Consider the following 13,835-nt stretch of genomic DNA (forward strand, 5'->3'; position numbering starts at 1 on the left):
TCCATAAATGTGGGATCAGATTGCATCTTTCTATAAATTTGCTTGAAACTTCAAGAGTCTTTAAAATAATCTCAGAAGTTCCACAACACAGCGCCTCTATAACAAATATTTTTCAGAAAATGTGAGGAAAATCGTGGAACAACTGCCTTTTTGTGTCCTTTTAAGTTATATGGACTACTGTGCCATACAGGTAAATCTGACATCATTGAGGGTACATTATCGTGAACTATTGTTGTAAAATAGTTTGAAGAGACTTGTACAGATCATCGATTGAGTATACTGTACAGTAATTGTATAAGTAACTTATACAATAACTTTTCAATTGTCCATTGTATATTTTAAGTTCCATTGTAACCACTTCTGATGATGTACATGTATGCCGTGGAAAATTAAAAATTAACCTTCCTGCATGACAGTGTAGTGCTTGCAGGGATTTAAAGCAGTGCATGTTGTTAGTTCCCCAGATAGAGATACCATAAATCACAGAAGGGAGAACATGTATATATGTATAGACATGTATAGGTCTATAGAGATTTCCTCTTTAAAAAAGAACACTTTTTCAGGGAGTTGCTAATGACAAAGGCCACCCTAATGGTTAACTTGCATGATCAACTGGGTGCGACAGAGTTAAATTTGACCCTGGAGTTACATGTTAATGTTTAAATAATTTTAAATTTGAAAGTCTCCTTCGTTGAGCATCTGATTATGCAAAAATTAATGATAATGTAATATTCAATGCAAGATTGACGTTCTCTTACACAAAGACTTCTTTCTATGACAAAACATAAGCGCTTTCTTTTAAAAGGAAAAAAAAAGGCGCTAAATAACCAATGGGATGCAAATTTGTTTTGCAAATCATTTCTTTCACTTCAATAAGAAGGAAACACTTGCAGCCTAAGTTGTTCTGGACATACAATGTAGCAGTTTTAACATTGTCACAGTCAAGTTACAGTAGTTAAAAAAACCACAATCAATTTAACTACAACTGTAATACAAATTCCAAGAAGGCCTCAATTACCTTAAATGTTGATTTGAGCCTGGAACCTCAAATGTTTCAGAATACGATAATTTTGTGGGACTGTCAACTTACATTTCACCAATACGGAAATAGCTGGTAACTGTACATGTACATGTGTCTAATGAATTAATTGAGTTGTTGGTGGTTTTTAATCCCAGTGATAACCAGCCAATGGAGTGTTCAGGCATCTGTTCCCATGCTACAGCACTGTTAAGTGATATTGGCTTCAACTTCACATATTAATCCAGTATCACTCCCCTAATAACCACAGGGCATACTGTACCAAACAAAAAGAGAGAGACACTTACATTTGCTTGATTTGGAGGAAGCCAGTAGCTCTCTATTGAGGGTAGGATCTCTGCCATCACGTCCATCTTTAGTTCCAACCACATCTCTTTTTTCCCGTTCCTTTCTCTCTTTCTCTCTTCGTTCTCTGTTTAAAGGAATTTTCAATGAATTGCAATTTTCGGCTGAGATAAAGGTTTGAAGAAGCTGGCATGGGAAGGAATGTAGACTTAACACGCAGAGTATCAGCTTCTTTCTAACTATCCAGACCTGGACAAACCCCCTCCTGATGGCCATTCATGATGAAAATTCAAAGTTTGGAGGCTGACATTTTTTGAAGTACGCTTGCTCAGATTGGAAAACTCAGACTTGTAGTCGTCCTCGTCCTCCAATCTAAAAGGTCGCCACTGTTTGCTTTACAAGACAACCACGGCATACATGTAGCAGCATACAACACATACTTGACTGCAGTGTGCGTCAATGTAAGTAAACCTACATGTAAGGCAGAGTTTCCCTCAGTTTGGGTGGACACAACTCACAATGTTAAGCCTCTGTAGTTGAAACTAGTAACAAAGGTTTTGTAGAAGCTTCAACAAGGCCCTTATTCCAATCTGTGACTGGCAGATCTACAGCTCAGACCAGAAATACATGTAAGCACCCTAAAAACGCATTTGAAATGAGCATACGAAAATTGCGCACAAGCATCCGAGTTTAAAACACACAGAATGAAAATGCATTTTCATGAAAGATAATTAGTAAGTATGAGTGGGCTCATCGTCTTCTCACTGTTTATGATTTTTTATTGTTAGTTTCAGCAAAAGAAAATGGCTACAATGTATGTCAACAGTGAACAGTAAAGCCTGCTTCCAAGTGAAATTTGGATCAGTAACACACTCGCTTCTGCTTCATGTTTTATTTCCGACATTTAAAAATTACTTTCGCTTCTTGCTGCATCAAAGTGACTTTCTGTTTTAACCCTTTCACCCCTAAACTGGCCATACTTAGTGTTTTACTCTGTCTAATGCCAGACAAATTTTTTTACTGGTCAATGACGAACCCCCAGGAGTTGGCTTAAAACAGTCCTGGTTCACCCCTCTTTGAAACACTTTTGCTTATTCTGTGAACTCTTTAAGTGCTACTATGACCAAAAAAATCAATTCTTTTTCTTTGGATTTCAAAACTAGGTTAACTAAAAATTAAGTGACCCAAGTTTTAGGCCATGCTTTCAAGAAGACACCTCTGCCAGTGTTTATTTTAAATGGAATTTTCCTATATTTAATGGTCTGCAGTTACTGACTTAAAAATGTTGAGAGAGCTGGATCAGGGTGAAAATGACGTCAAAGACTTGCTACAGTACTGGCCACAGGAATAGCAGCACCTACACGCGCGCAAAATGCGTGCAAGAATGCAATGCGTGTGTATGCAGCTGAATTAATATGCTGCACAGGACTTTCGGGCTGTTAAACTTTTAAACTAGTGTTTTGAATTATTGTAATAAGCTGCATTTACAGTCTGAAATTTTAAGCTAGTGAGTCAATGATGTCACTTTTCCCTGGATCTAAGCCTCTGAGGTCCAATCAGACAACTCTGTCTAATGACAGACTAATTTATTTATCAACTGGGGACGTTAGGAAGTGCCTGAGGAGTCAATGGGTTAAAAAGTCAACTTTCAACTCACCGCTCAACCCACTCTTTGGGTTTCTCCCACTGGGACTTCTCTGTTTTGCAATTGTAATAATACACTTTTCCAGAAGAACTGGTATGTTGAGACCAAGCAAAACTCTGCAAAAAGGAGGATCACCTTAAAACTATGAAGGATGGCACAAGATCTGGGAGGGTTTGGATTTTTTCTAGAGGACGTTATGCACAAACAGGCTGCAAAAGTTGTTGGACACCATATGGACACCAATATGTTGTTTGCATATACATGTACAGAGTCACGTGTAAGACAGCTACATGTACATCTTGGGGTGAAGACGAATCCTCAAATCTCAACTGTGCTTGGGGCTTACAGTCCTGGAAATAAGTAACCCAACAGGGAAAGCGTTCGTGGAACACCTAATAGAACACGAAATGGAACGCTATGGGAACACAAAAGGAATGCAAAAATTTCTGATGAAGAGGAATGTGGTCCTACATAATGTGTTCCTGTTATGCATCGTAATGGAGTTCAAGAACTGTTGTAAAGCAAATATAAATCAGTTATATTTTCGTTTAGCAACGACTCCAACCTCATTTTGTTTATCTAAAAGCCCCTTGACGTTTTGAATCTCGCTTGAAAAATGGCAAAAAAAAAGCAATGACATGTTTATTTTGGCACGCACAATTTTGACAGAACAAAGTTTCCCTCTTTTACAAGAGAAAGCGCCTTTGGATGCTCTTTTAAACGTGTCCGAAACTGGCAGTGTTTGACACTAACGCTTGCCTGATTGCCCGGGGCAGGCAAAATATATCCGTGCAGAAGTAAAATAACTCCAAGACTTGCCCGATTGGGCAATCTGAATTTTTGTTTGACTAATATTTTGCAGAACGATTTGATTGGCAACAAAGAAAGTGACTAGTAATATGACATAGTCACCACAAACACGATAAAAATAATGACGTTAAATGTACATCTCTTTGCTGTCATTTATTTTTCTGTTAAAAATATATTGGTACAAACCTCAAAACAGATTGGAAGGAGGAACATATCTTTCTCTACATGAAAAGAATGTTTGGTACAACGGAACCCAGTATACGCACAATACTTTGATATTGAACAAGCGCACAAGAAAATTCTATCTTTTGTCCCACAATTTCAACCAGCTTTGAAAAGATTAAAGAACATACTATTGTACATAAATTATGGCATTCAAAAAACCCAGCCTACAGTTGCTGTAATCTCAGAGAGAGATTCGAGGAATCTCCCTAGATCTCTTACAGAAAAGGAAAATGGATATGCTTGCCAAAGCAAAACTGTGAAGGCTACTAGAATATCATGGACACACAGCAGGAGTCTCATTAGTCTGTCAAACTCATTTTACATACATGTTGTGATGTTACACAAAATTGACATTTTTGCAAGCCTCCTTTGAGTTTTAATGGGCCACAGGTCTTTAGAATGTGGGTAACCAATAAAGACTATGGGCAACCCAAAAAACAAAACTGGTTGCCCAAGGGGAAAATTCATAAAAAAGTAAGTATCGAACAATGACCGGACCTCATTGGTCTGTCCAATGAGCTCATGATCAAAGCCACTGCACAGGAATCAAGTTGATCTGTCAGTTTGTTGTCCCTCAGTATAGGACATTTTGGTTTGGCAAACTTAGCGTCTGTATAGGGTTTTGGGCAACTTTAACATTGTTGGTTACTTCATCTCTCCTGATGGGTTCCACATCTCCTTGAATGTCCAGGATGACGACAAAAAAGGCAACCCAGTTTTTGTCTCCATAAGTGTTATAAGAAAGAGCAACGAGAAAATATCTCCCTCTTGCCTCCTCAACCTACTATTTGCCAAAAGAGTCTATAACCACAATGTTGCTCACAATTGCTGAATGTCTGTCATCTTCCTGTGATTCTGAGGCCAAGGAGTGTAAATTTTTTATGAATGTTACTTTATAGGTCAATGGCTAGCCAAGTAATTTTCTGCATAACTGCACTAAGCCAGTTAATCCCTGTTTCTTTTTTGGATGATCAATATCTGGTTAATTAAACTCACAGAGTGAAGGTCATAATTATACAGTAACACATTCATGTGAATGACAGAACAAAGTTTCCCTCTTTTACAAGAGAAAGCGCCTTTGGATGCTCTTTTAAACGTGTCCGAAACTGGCAGTGTTTGACACTAACGCTTGCCTGATTGCCCGAGGCAGGCAAAATATATCCGTGCAGAAGTAAAATAACTCCAAGACTTGCCCGATTGGGCAATCTGAATTTTTGTTTGACTAATATTTTGCAGAACGATTTGATTGGCAACAAAGAAAGTGACTAGTAATATGACATAGTCACCACAAACACGATAAAAATAATGACGTTAAATGTACATCTCTTTGCTGTCATTTATTTTTCTGTTAAAAATATATTGGTACAAACCTCAAAACAGATTGGAAGGAGGAACATATCTTTCTCTACATGAAAAGAATGTTTGGTACAACGGAACCCAGTATACGCACAATACTTTGATATTGAACAAGCGCACAAGAAAATTCTATCTTTTGTCCCACAATTTCAACCAGCTTTGAAAAGATTAAAGAACATACTATTGGACATAAAATTATGGCATTCAAAAAACCCAGCCTACAGTTGCTGTAATCTCAGAGAGAGATTCGAGGAATCTCCCTAGATCTCTTACAGAAAAGGAAAATGGATATGCTTGCCAAAGCAAAACTGTGAAGGCTACTAGAATATCATGGACACACAGCAGGAGTCTCATTAGTCTGTCAAACTCATTTTACATACATGTTGTGATGTTACACAAAATTGACATTTTTGCAAGCCTCCTTTGAGTTTTAATGGGCCACAGGTCTTTAGAATGTGGGTAACCAATAAAGACTATGGGCAACCCAAAAAACAAAACTGGTTGCCCAAGGGGAAAATTCATAAAAAAGTAAGTATCGAACAATGACCGGACCTCATTGGTCTGTCCAATGAGCTCATGATCAAAGCCACTGCACAGGAATCAAGTTGATCTGTCAGTTTGTTGTCCCTCAGTATAGGACATTTTGGTTTGGCAAACTTAGCGTCTGTATAGGGTTTTGGGCAACTTTAACATTGTTGGTTACTTCATCTCTCCTGATGGGTTCCACATCTCCTTGAATGTCCAGGATGACGACAAAAAAGGCAACCCAGTTTTTGTCTCCATAAGTGTTATAAGAAAGAGCAACGAGAAAATATCTCCCTCTTGCCTCCTCAACCTACTATTTGCCAAAAGAGTCTATAACCACAATGTTGCTCACAATTGCTGAATGTCTGTCATCTTCCTGTGATTCTGAGGCCAAGGAGTGTAAATTTTTTATGAATGTTACTTTATAGGTCAATGGCTAGCCAAGTAATTTTCTGCATAACTGCACTAAGCCAGTTAATCCCTGTTTCTTTTTTGGATGATCAATATCTGGTTAATTAAACTCACAGAGTGAAGGCCATAATTATACAGTAACACATTCATGTGAATGACCTGACCATTTTTTTCAAACACCCCAAACCATGAAAATTGGAAAGATCATTGCAGTTCATTGAGCAACTAAAGCATTTGCAAAGGAAGCCTGAAAAAAGCCAAGCTTGATAGCTTAGTCAGTAAAGCATGTGCGGCGCAATTACATGGTCATGGGTTCTAATTTCCCTCTATTCTGCAGTTCCAATACATGAATCTTAATCACACCAAACTATCTTACCTCATCACTGTTAACATGATTGGGTTTGCTGTGCCGATCACTGCCATGTGAGTTACTGTTAGCAAGGGTATGATACCTGTGTGAATCACTTGGCGACTTGCTGGAACCTGTTATTAAAGAGATAACAACAATTCAAATTAAAACAATAATTATTGATCTGGTGCATCAAAATGATTTATTCTATGAATTCTGTGACAGACCCAACTGGATCGCTAAACTTAACTCGTACACAATGGCTACTGGAACAAGAACAATTAAACAAAGAGACTCGCCCAGGTCACCAAACATCTTCACTATCTACCTTGCTTATGTGCACTAAACTGTTTCCAAAACTATGGCCACTTTTCCCTAGTTTATGAGCTTGAGTGACCCTACAACTGCTTGGAATTTGAATCATAAACCGTTCGCCAAGTGCACAACTGCATGTCCACTCAATATCTATGTCCCCTTTAACCTTTCCCCTCCTGAGAGCGAGACTAGAACGAGCAAGACTAAAGATTTTACCCACACAAAATGGTCTGGCATTAGGCTAACGCCAGACTATTTTACTTTGATTGGGGCACTTTAGCTGTGAATAAGAGAAAGTTACTTACAGTGTTTCAGGAAAGAGGGGCTCTTGGGTCAAAAATCCTTCAAGGTCAGCTTCATGGCCCGACAAGATAATGGTAAATTTGGTGGGAGCTGTGGAAATTTGACCCACTGGAATTTTTTTGTCGACACCCTGCCTTACGAACTTATCTCAAAGCCTGTACTTATACATCACATGGTGTACCATTGTAGCAGAAACCCATATGGGTTTCTGATTGTAGTTGATGTAAAATAATAATTATTGTAACAAAGCATTTGAGAACAATGGGCTAACAGGGCTGCCAGCATATATTCATGGTTATTAATGACATCAAAAAGTATCCACCTTATTGTTATTTTTTTTATCTGTAAGTTCTCCCATTGTGCAATAACCAATGTAACAAGGCAAAAAGTCAAGCCAGTCAAACTACATTTACATGTACCAGCTCCTTTCTCACCTCTATTTCCTTGAAAGTTTGGGATGAAATTATAGTAAAAGACATTTTGAATAACTTCTCAAAGCAAAATTAAATACTAGAATGTTATAAAAATCTGTTACAGTGAAACAGGTTGTTCATTTTGCGCGCCACTTTGCAATTGCGACTCAATGTTGGTGTTTTAATTGACAGTTTGCTCCAAGGAAGTTGCATGTTCAAATTTCAACTTGCTGCCTGGTGTTTACCTTCCCAGAGTCAGGTATTTGTAACCGTTCAAAACAACATTGAACTCTATTTCTTACAATATAAATTAAAGGCATAATAACTCTAGATTGGGTAGGATTCGCGAGCTGTGAAAAAAGTAATTTTTAAATTTAAAAAATCCACAATTTATCACTGGCATGATTGTTTTCAAACCTTGCATTACTGCAAATTCCATGAAGTCAATTGAAAACAATTTGCATTTTCTCAAATACGCCTTTAACGACCTAAAACAAAACTCGCAAGAATTTAATTCAGGACTGTAAGGGAGTTGGAACATCAACTTACCACCACAATTTCTTAGCATTAAGCGCAACCGAAATCTCTCTTTGCGAATACTGGATTCCTCACTGAAATCTTTGAAGAAATTCATCATTTCAAATTCATTTGAAGCCAATGAACAACCGGTTTCAATGTAAGCTTTAAAACTTGAACACAATTTGATGCTACTTCTCATCATCACGTCAAAATTCGGAATAACGAATGGAAATATATAAGGTATTAAAACAATGGGAATTTTTTTGGGGCCCTATACAGCTGTAGGTATAATCCCAAAGGTGAAATTACCTAGAAATGTTAAAAAAGGGTCAGGTGAAAAGTTTGGCTTAAATCGAGTCAGTCTGAGTGTTAAGTGAAGGCCTGAAGTCAGTCTTGATGAATACAATTTCGTACAGGTAAATAAAGTTGTCAAATTTGCTGGTACATTTCTTTAGAACTTCAAAAAGATGGTCAATGGGTTTGCTTTTTTCTAGTTGGTGTGTCATGGTGAGATGTTTTCTGATAGCAAAGTAACAATGTAAGTCATTACTTCTTTTGTTGGCTAACTTGCAGATTACCACTTCTTTGCAGAAATTACACATCATTCAACCCAAGAAATTTGAGGAAAAATTTCAAAAGACAAAGAAGCACCTCACAGAATTTTGCACATAGCTCTTAGCATTTAACAATCTATCGCCAGAGGGAAGGTGAATATCCGTGAATAAAAACTCAGGTGAAGAAATATAATATAATAATTATACTAAAACAATATTCTTATTAATTGTTTATTTCTTTGTCTGTCACCTTGACAAATGGGCTGGCGACCATTTTGAAAAAACCACTTAAGTGATTCTCGTGTAATAATCACCTCAACGGCAACAAATAAGCGCAGAGAATTTTCAATAATCACCTACGTAATTAGACTAAAAAATACTATCCACACATTGCCATCCAGAAATGTTTACAGGGCTTTCAGGTTTAAACATGTGATATTCCTTCATATGGAGACCTATTCAAGAGTCAAAGAGTGAAATTTAACCAGGAAGCCTTATGGTCAGGTCAGGTCAGGTCTACACTGAAGTGATTAGCCCTGTTATTTCCTGTTTGGTACAGCTCCAAGTAGTGATTTCAATAAGTACAGACAGCCAACGAAAAGCATCAATATCTCATTGCTTCACTCAGAGAGGTCAGCTTGGGTTCAGGGATGGCACAGTGGCGAGAGCACTCGGTTCCCATCAATGTGACCCGGGTTCAATTCCCAGACTCAGTATTATATGGGTTGAGTTTGTTGATTCTGTACTCTGCTCTGAGAGGTTTTTCTCTAGGTACTCTGGTTTTCCCCTCTCCTCAAAAACCAACACTTAATTTGATTTGAATCAACTTGTTGACTTCACTTTACAGTGTCCCCATTGAGTGCTCCAGCACTAGAAGACTGAACACTTCAATAAAGTCCTTACCTTTCTACTCCCCCCCCCCTCCCCCTAAATCGAAGAAATTACAGACTGATTCTTTGACAGCTCAGAATAAAAATTCATTTTGACAATGACAACAGTCAGGTTCTCCAGTCAAACCGGACGCCAACTTTAAAACTAAAAATAATTTGTTCTGTAACCTGAAAAAACTGCCACTTAAGTGCAACGATTTATACCATAATAAACACATCTAAACTGCCTTGTTGCTGCCAAAGACTAGGAAGTTGGGTTGCCAGGTTTTCAAACACCTGGATCTAGCCTTTAATCTTTTACCCAGGGATTAAAGAAATACAAGTGGGGTTATGTCTGTCTAGGAGCAAACACAGGGCTTCAGTTTTCTTGTTTTAGCTTTGAGTTTGAATTTTGCAGACGTTTAGCATTTTGCAGCTGCTGTTTACCGGTCCCAAGCTAATTCCTCTTACGTTGGTTCGCTTCTTGTAATCTGCTGTACAAGAAAGCTGGCACTTCATGAAATGATTCGTCCACCTCAGGGTTAATACTTACCTCTTTTTTCGCTTTCACGGGATCGGTTGTAGGATTTTGACCGGTGCGAGCGAGGAGAAAAGTTCGTATGACGGGAGTATGGGGAATTTGAAGCACCAACGGGCGATCTGTCTCTATCTCGATTGCTTTCAGAATTGCAGTTCGGATGGCTTTTCGAGGAATACTTGGAACTTGTCTGAAAATGCAAAACACGAGTGTAATTATCACTTCTCAACAACTGATCGAGCTTTCCACGCACTGAAAAAGCTTCGGGAAGTGTTTTGACGTGGAAGAAAATCTCAAACTTCAATAAATGAAGTTTGAAATCAACTTCACTTGCTCCTCGATAAACCTAAAATACTCACCTGGTATGGATGATATTGACTCCGGTCATGATACCTAAGAAAAGAAAAAGAGTCATTGTTAGTTTCTGAATGGAAATGAAACTAAGAGCCCGAAGAACTTGTGTTTGGGGATCGACTTCACAGCGGCTATCAGCCAGTTTATTAATGAAAAACATGGCCGCCTCGTATGAATCGATAATTATGAATTCAGCGCGAACTGACCCGTCCGTTAGCCGCGGATATTTCCTATTACTCATCAAAACTGCCAGTGTGGCTTATATGGGAGAGTATGCTCCCTAAAAAAGCTGAAATTTTGCCAAAATATCGCCACGACAAGCCGAAAAGAATATCATTCATATCGCCACACTGATCTCAAGTCGCCATTGCCGAGTCTCGCAAGCCTGCTGAGGTCATGTGATAACAAATCGACGTTTATTGTGTGATTGACCAATCGGAGAGCTCTATTTCTCCAGACTTGGCCGATCACTCGAGTAATTGAATAGAACGGCTTAATTTTTGCTCGTTGCTTTTGCGTGAAAATAGCAGATATATATTTCCGATAATTGAAATGCAATAGCCAGTGGAAAGGATAGAGGGGCTTTTGGCCGAGAAAGATAGAGACATTAGGGTAATTTGGAGCGAATTTTGTCGTCAAAGTGAAACAGAACTCGAACAAGAACACATTTTATTGCAGTATGGAAGTGGTTTGTCGAAGTAATCTTCATTGATCTTCATCCTGTTCTCATGGTTTTGGACTACGCCACCTGTAACGTGTTATGCCGAAATTTTTAAAATTATTACAAAATGATCTCTCGTTTGTAGATGGACCAAAACCGAACGGAACGAATGAATCGGACCACATTTATGTAAGCGTGAGCTCATATTCTTGTAAAAATTTTAGACATTTTAGATGTAAAAAAATTAACGCAAGTACTAGAGGACCTTTTGTATGGTGGATTATGATCATAGTAGCGGCTTATGTTTTCAGTTTACAGTCAGGAGGTGTGCTAGATCTTGCTTTCTGAGTGATGCTATGTGTCATGATGTACGTGTCATAATGCACTTCTAGCCTGATCTTTCACAGGGAAGATATCCTGGCGCAGTAGGATAAAATTATAAACAAGAATGGCGGCGGCCAGATGTTCTGCAACTTGTCTCAACGATTATGAACCATAAACTGAACCGAAATTTTTTTTATAACACTTAACAATTATTCGCCGAGGTAGAGGTGAACAGTGGTGATATTTTATAACGAGCTTCGCGGCGAAGTGAATATCCACCCACTTTCAATTCACCGACACTGAAGTGAATAATTTTTAGTATAAATACGTCGCATAAGTTGAGTGATCAGCCGAGTTTATCGATAAAATTTGTTCCTCAGTGATTGAAGTGAAACGGGAAGCCATTTTTTTTCACCCCTGAGTTAGCGAATCAGACAGCACTATTCACTCAGACACAAAATGTTATAGCAAATAATATCGGTGACCTTATGTTTTTGAGACAAATAATTATTTTTGTTTCGGTGGCTGGAACATTTGAATAATAAAAGAAATGCTTGTAAATGGATATCTTCCCAATTTCCTCTAACTTCCTAGGATCTTTCTCATGTAAACAGCACCTGCACAACTATTATTCTCTATCACACGGTCTGCTTGTAAAATTAATTTCATGGCTGTTTTGTCAAGTTGAGAGAAATGTTCCAATATTTTTTTTGTCAAGGCTGGTTTACACGGTACGATTGGTTGGCTGGTTTTGTCGGGCCGATAAATCGTGCCATGTAAATTGTGTAAAACATGCAACTTTTTCCTCAAAAGATCTTCCTGTTGTCCTTTTAGTATCCGCCATTTTGAATGCTTTAATTGTTTTAAGTAACTGCGCATACCCCACTCGCATAGTGTCGGCCTCACTTCAAAAAATCTGTTGCACTGCAACGAATCGAGCCTATTTAGATTTCCATGAATTGGTCGTTCATCGGCTGTCAAAATACACGAAAGATTTGCGCTCCAATGCCATCGGGCCGATAAATCAGGCTGACAAATCGTATGGTGTAAACTGGTGTCACAGCGTTTTGTTTTCCCACGTGTGATCTGTTCCCCTGAGCACTAGTGCTGTGTGTTGCCCATTCGCCATAACGATAAATATGATAGCAGAATGTGAATACAGAAAGTATCCTTAACATACATAAAAGCTAACCTTAGGCCTAAAAACTTTTGTTTGGCCTAAGGTTACTTTTTTAAGCATGTTTAGGATACTTTCTGTATTCATATTCTGCTATCATATTTATCGTCATGGCGAAGGGGGAACACACAGCACTAGTGCTCAGTGTTTGGGGGAACAGAAAACACAGGGGAACACAAAACGCTGTGACACCGGCCTTTAGAGAAATTTGCATGCATTTCTGTGTTGTCAATAAAATGCAATTGAAACTGTTTAAAGTAGTAAGCAGCTTAAACATGAAGACGTCACTGCACACTCTGCTTTTGTTTGAATTAATTCAAGCACAACTGATTAATTTTCCAAGGTGGTGGTCAACAAACAGCAACAGAGAGACAGAAGCTCTAAAAGATATTTCTAGCACAAGAAACAGGGACTGGGGATTAAAAAAAGAAGGACAGATAACATTTTATGACGTATTACAGACACATTTCCATAGGGGGCTTTCTTTTATTGCACAAATTATCACAGAGCTCGGTTGCATCCACGGTTGATTGATAAATCATTTTGCATATGCCTAAGGCACCACACCTTTAAAGGATGGTGCGTACTATTGTTATTGCACATATGTTCTGCACATCTTGAGAAACTCGGGTCTCCTATGGGTGGTGCTTACTAATACAGGGATAACCCATTCACCCCTAAACCGGCCATACTTAGTATTTTACTCTGTCTAACGCCAGACGATTTTACTCGTCAATGGGGAACCCCCAGGAGTCAATGGGTTAAAACTATGCCAAGAAAGCAGAACTTAGCAAGTTGCCCTCTAAAATGTTGCGTGTGTAAGCTCTAATGTTATAAGTAGACAATTCATTTTCCGCTTAATATCATGGCATGGGTCAAAATTGAAAGATTTTTTGTGCATAACTTTGCTGTCAAGGTACACTGCTATTAAGGACGGTGCCTACCATAGAACCCTTTCAGTTAATTCCCAATCTGGAGAAAAAAACAACATTGTTTTGCATTTGAAAGGTTTGTTTCTCTCAGGGGAGAGAACAACCATTCTTTTGTCCTCCAGTTTGGGAATTACTGAAATGGGTCTATTGTTATATGTTTGGCACATCTCGAGATACTCAGATTTCCTATTGGTAGATACAGGCCTGGGATATTTTTGCACGGTTCAAACT

At 38.4% G+C, this 13,835-nt stretch overlaps 1 protein-coding gene and 1 long non-coding RNA gene across 2 annotated transcripts in view; one reads left to right on the forward strand and one right to left on the reverse strand.

The window, feature by feature from the left end:
• The window catches only part of LOC137996727 (WW domain-containing adapter protein with coiled-coil-like), an 18,845-nt gene extending 7,957 nt beyond the window's left edge, over positions 1 to 10,888 (reverse strand). Inside the window, exons 1-6 of the mRNA XM_068842284.1 lie at positions 10,717 to 10,888; positions 10,516 to 10,549; positions 10,172 to 10,346; positions 6,673 to 6,779; positions 2,982 to 3,085; positions 1,327 to 1,451 (exon numbers count right to left, since the gene is read on the reverse strand). Coding sequence (XP_068698385.1) covers positions 1,327 to 1,451; positions 2,982 to 3,085; positions 6,673 to 6,779; positions 10,172 to 10,346; positions 10,516 to 10,549; positions 10,717 to 10,751 — 580 coding nt within the window. The 5' untranslated portion in view covers positions 10,752 to 10,888. The remainder of the gene's footprint in view (positions 1 to 1,326; positions 1,452 to 2,981; positions 3,086 to 6,672; positions 6,780 to 10,171; positions 10,347 to 10,515; positions 10,550 to 10,716) is intronic.
• Positions 10,889 to 10,984: 96 nt separating this feature from the next.
• Positions 10,985 to 12,056, forward strand: LOC137994483 (uncharacterized). Its single transcript, XR_011122137.1, has 2 exons — positions 10,985 to 11,122; positions 11,189 to 12,056. It is a non-coding gene; the product is annotated as an uncharacterized lncRNA (long non-coding RNA).
• The last annotated feature ends 1,779 nt before the right edge of the window (positions 12,057 to 13,835 follow it).

Source organism: Montipora foliosa, chromosome 3, assembly GCF_036669935.1.
Source record: "Montipora foliosa isolate CH-2021 chromosome 3, ASM3666993v2, whole genome shotgun sequence".
Taxonomy (NCBI): domain Eukaryota; kingdom Metazoa; phylum Cnidaria; class Anthozoa; order Scleractinia; family Acroporidae; genus Montipora; species Montipora foliosa.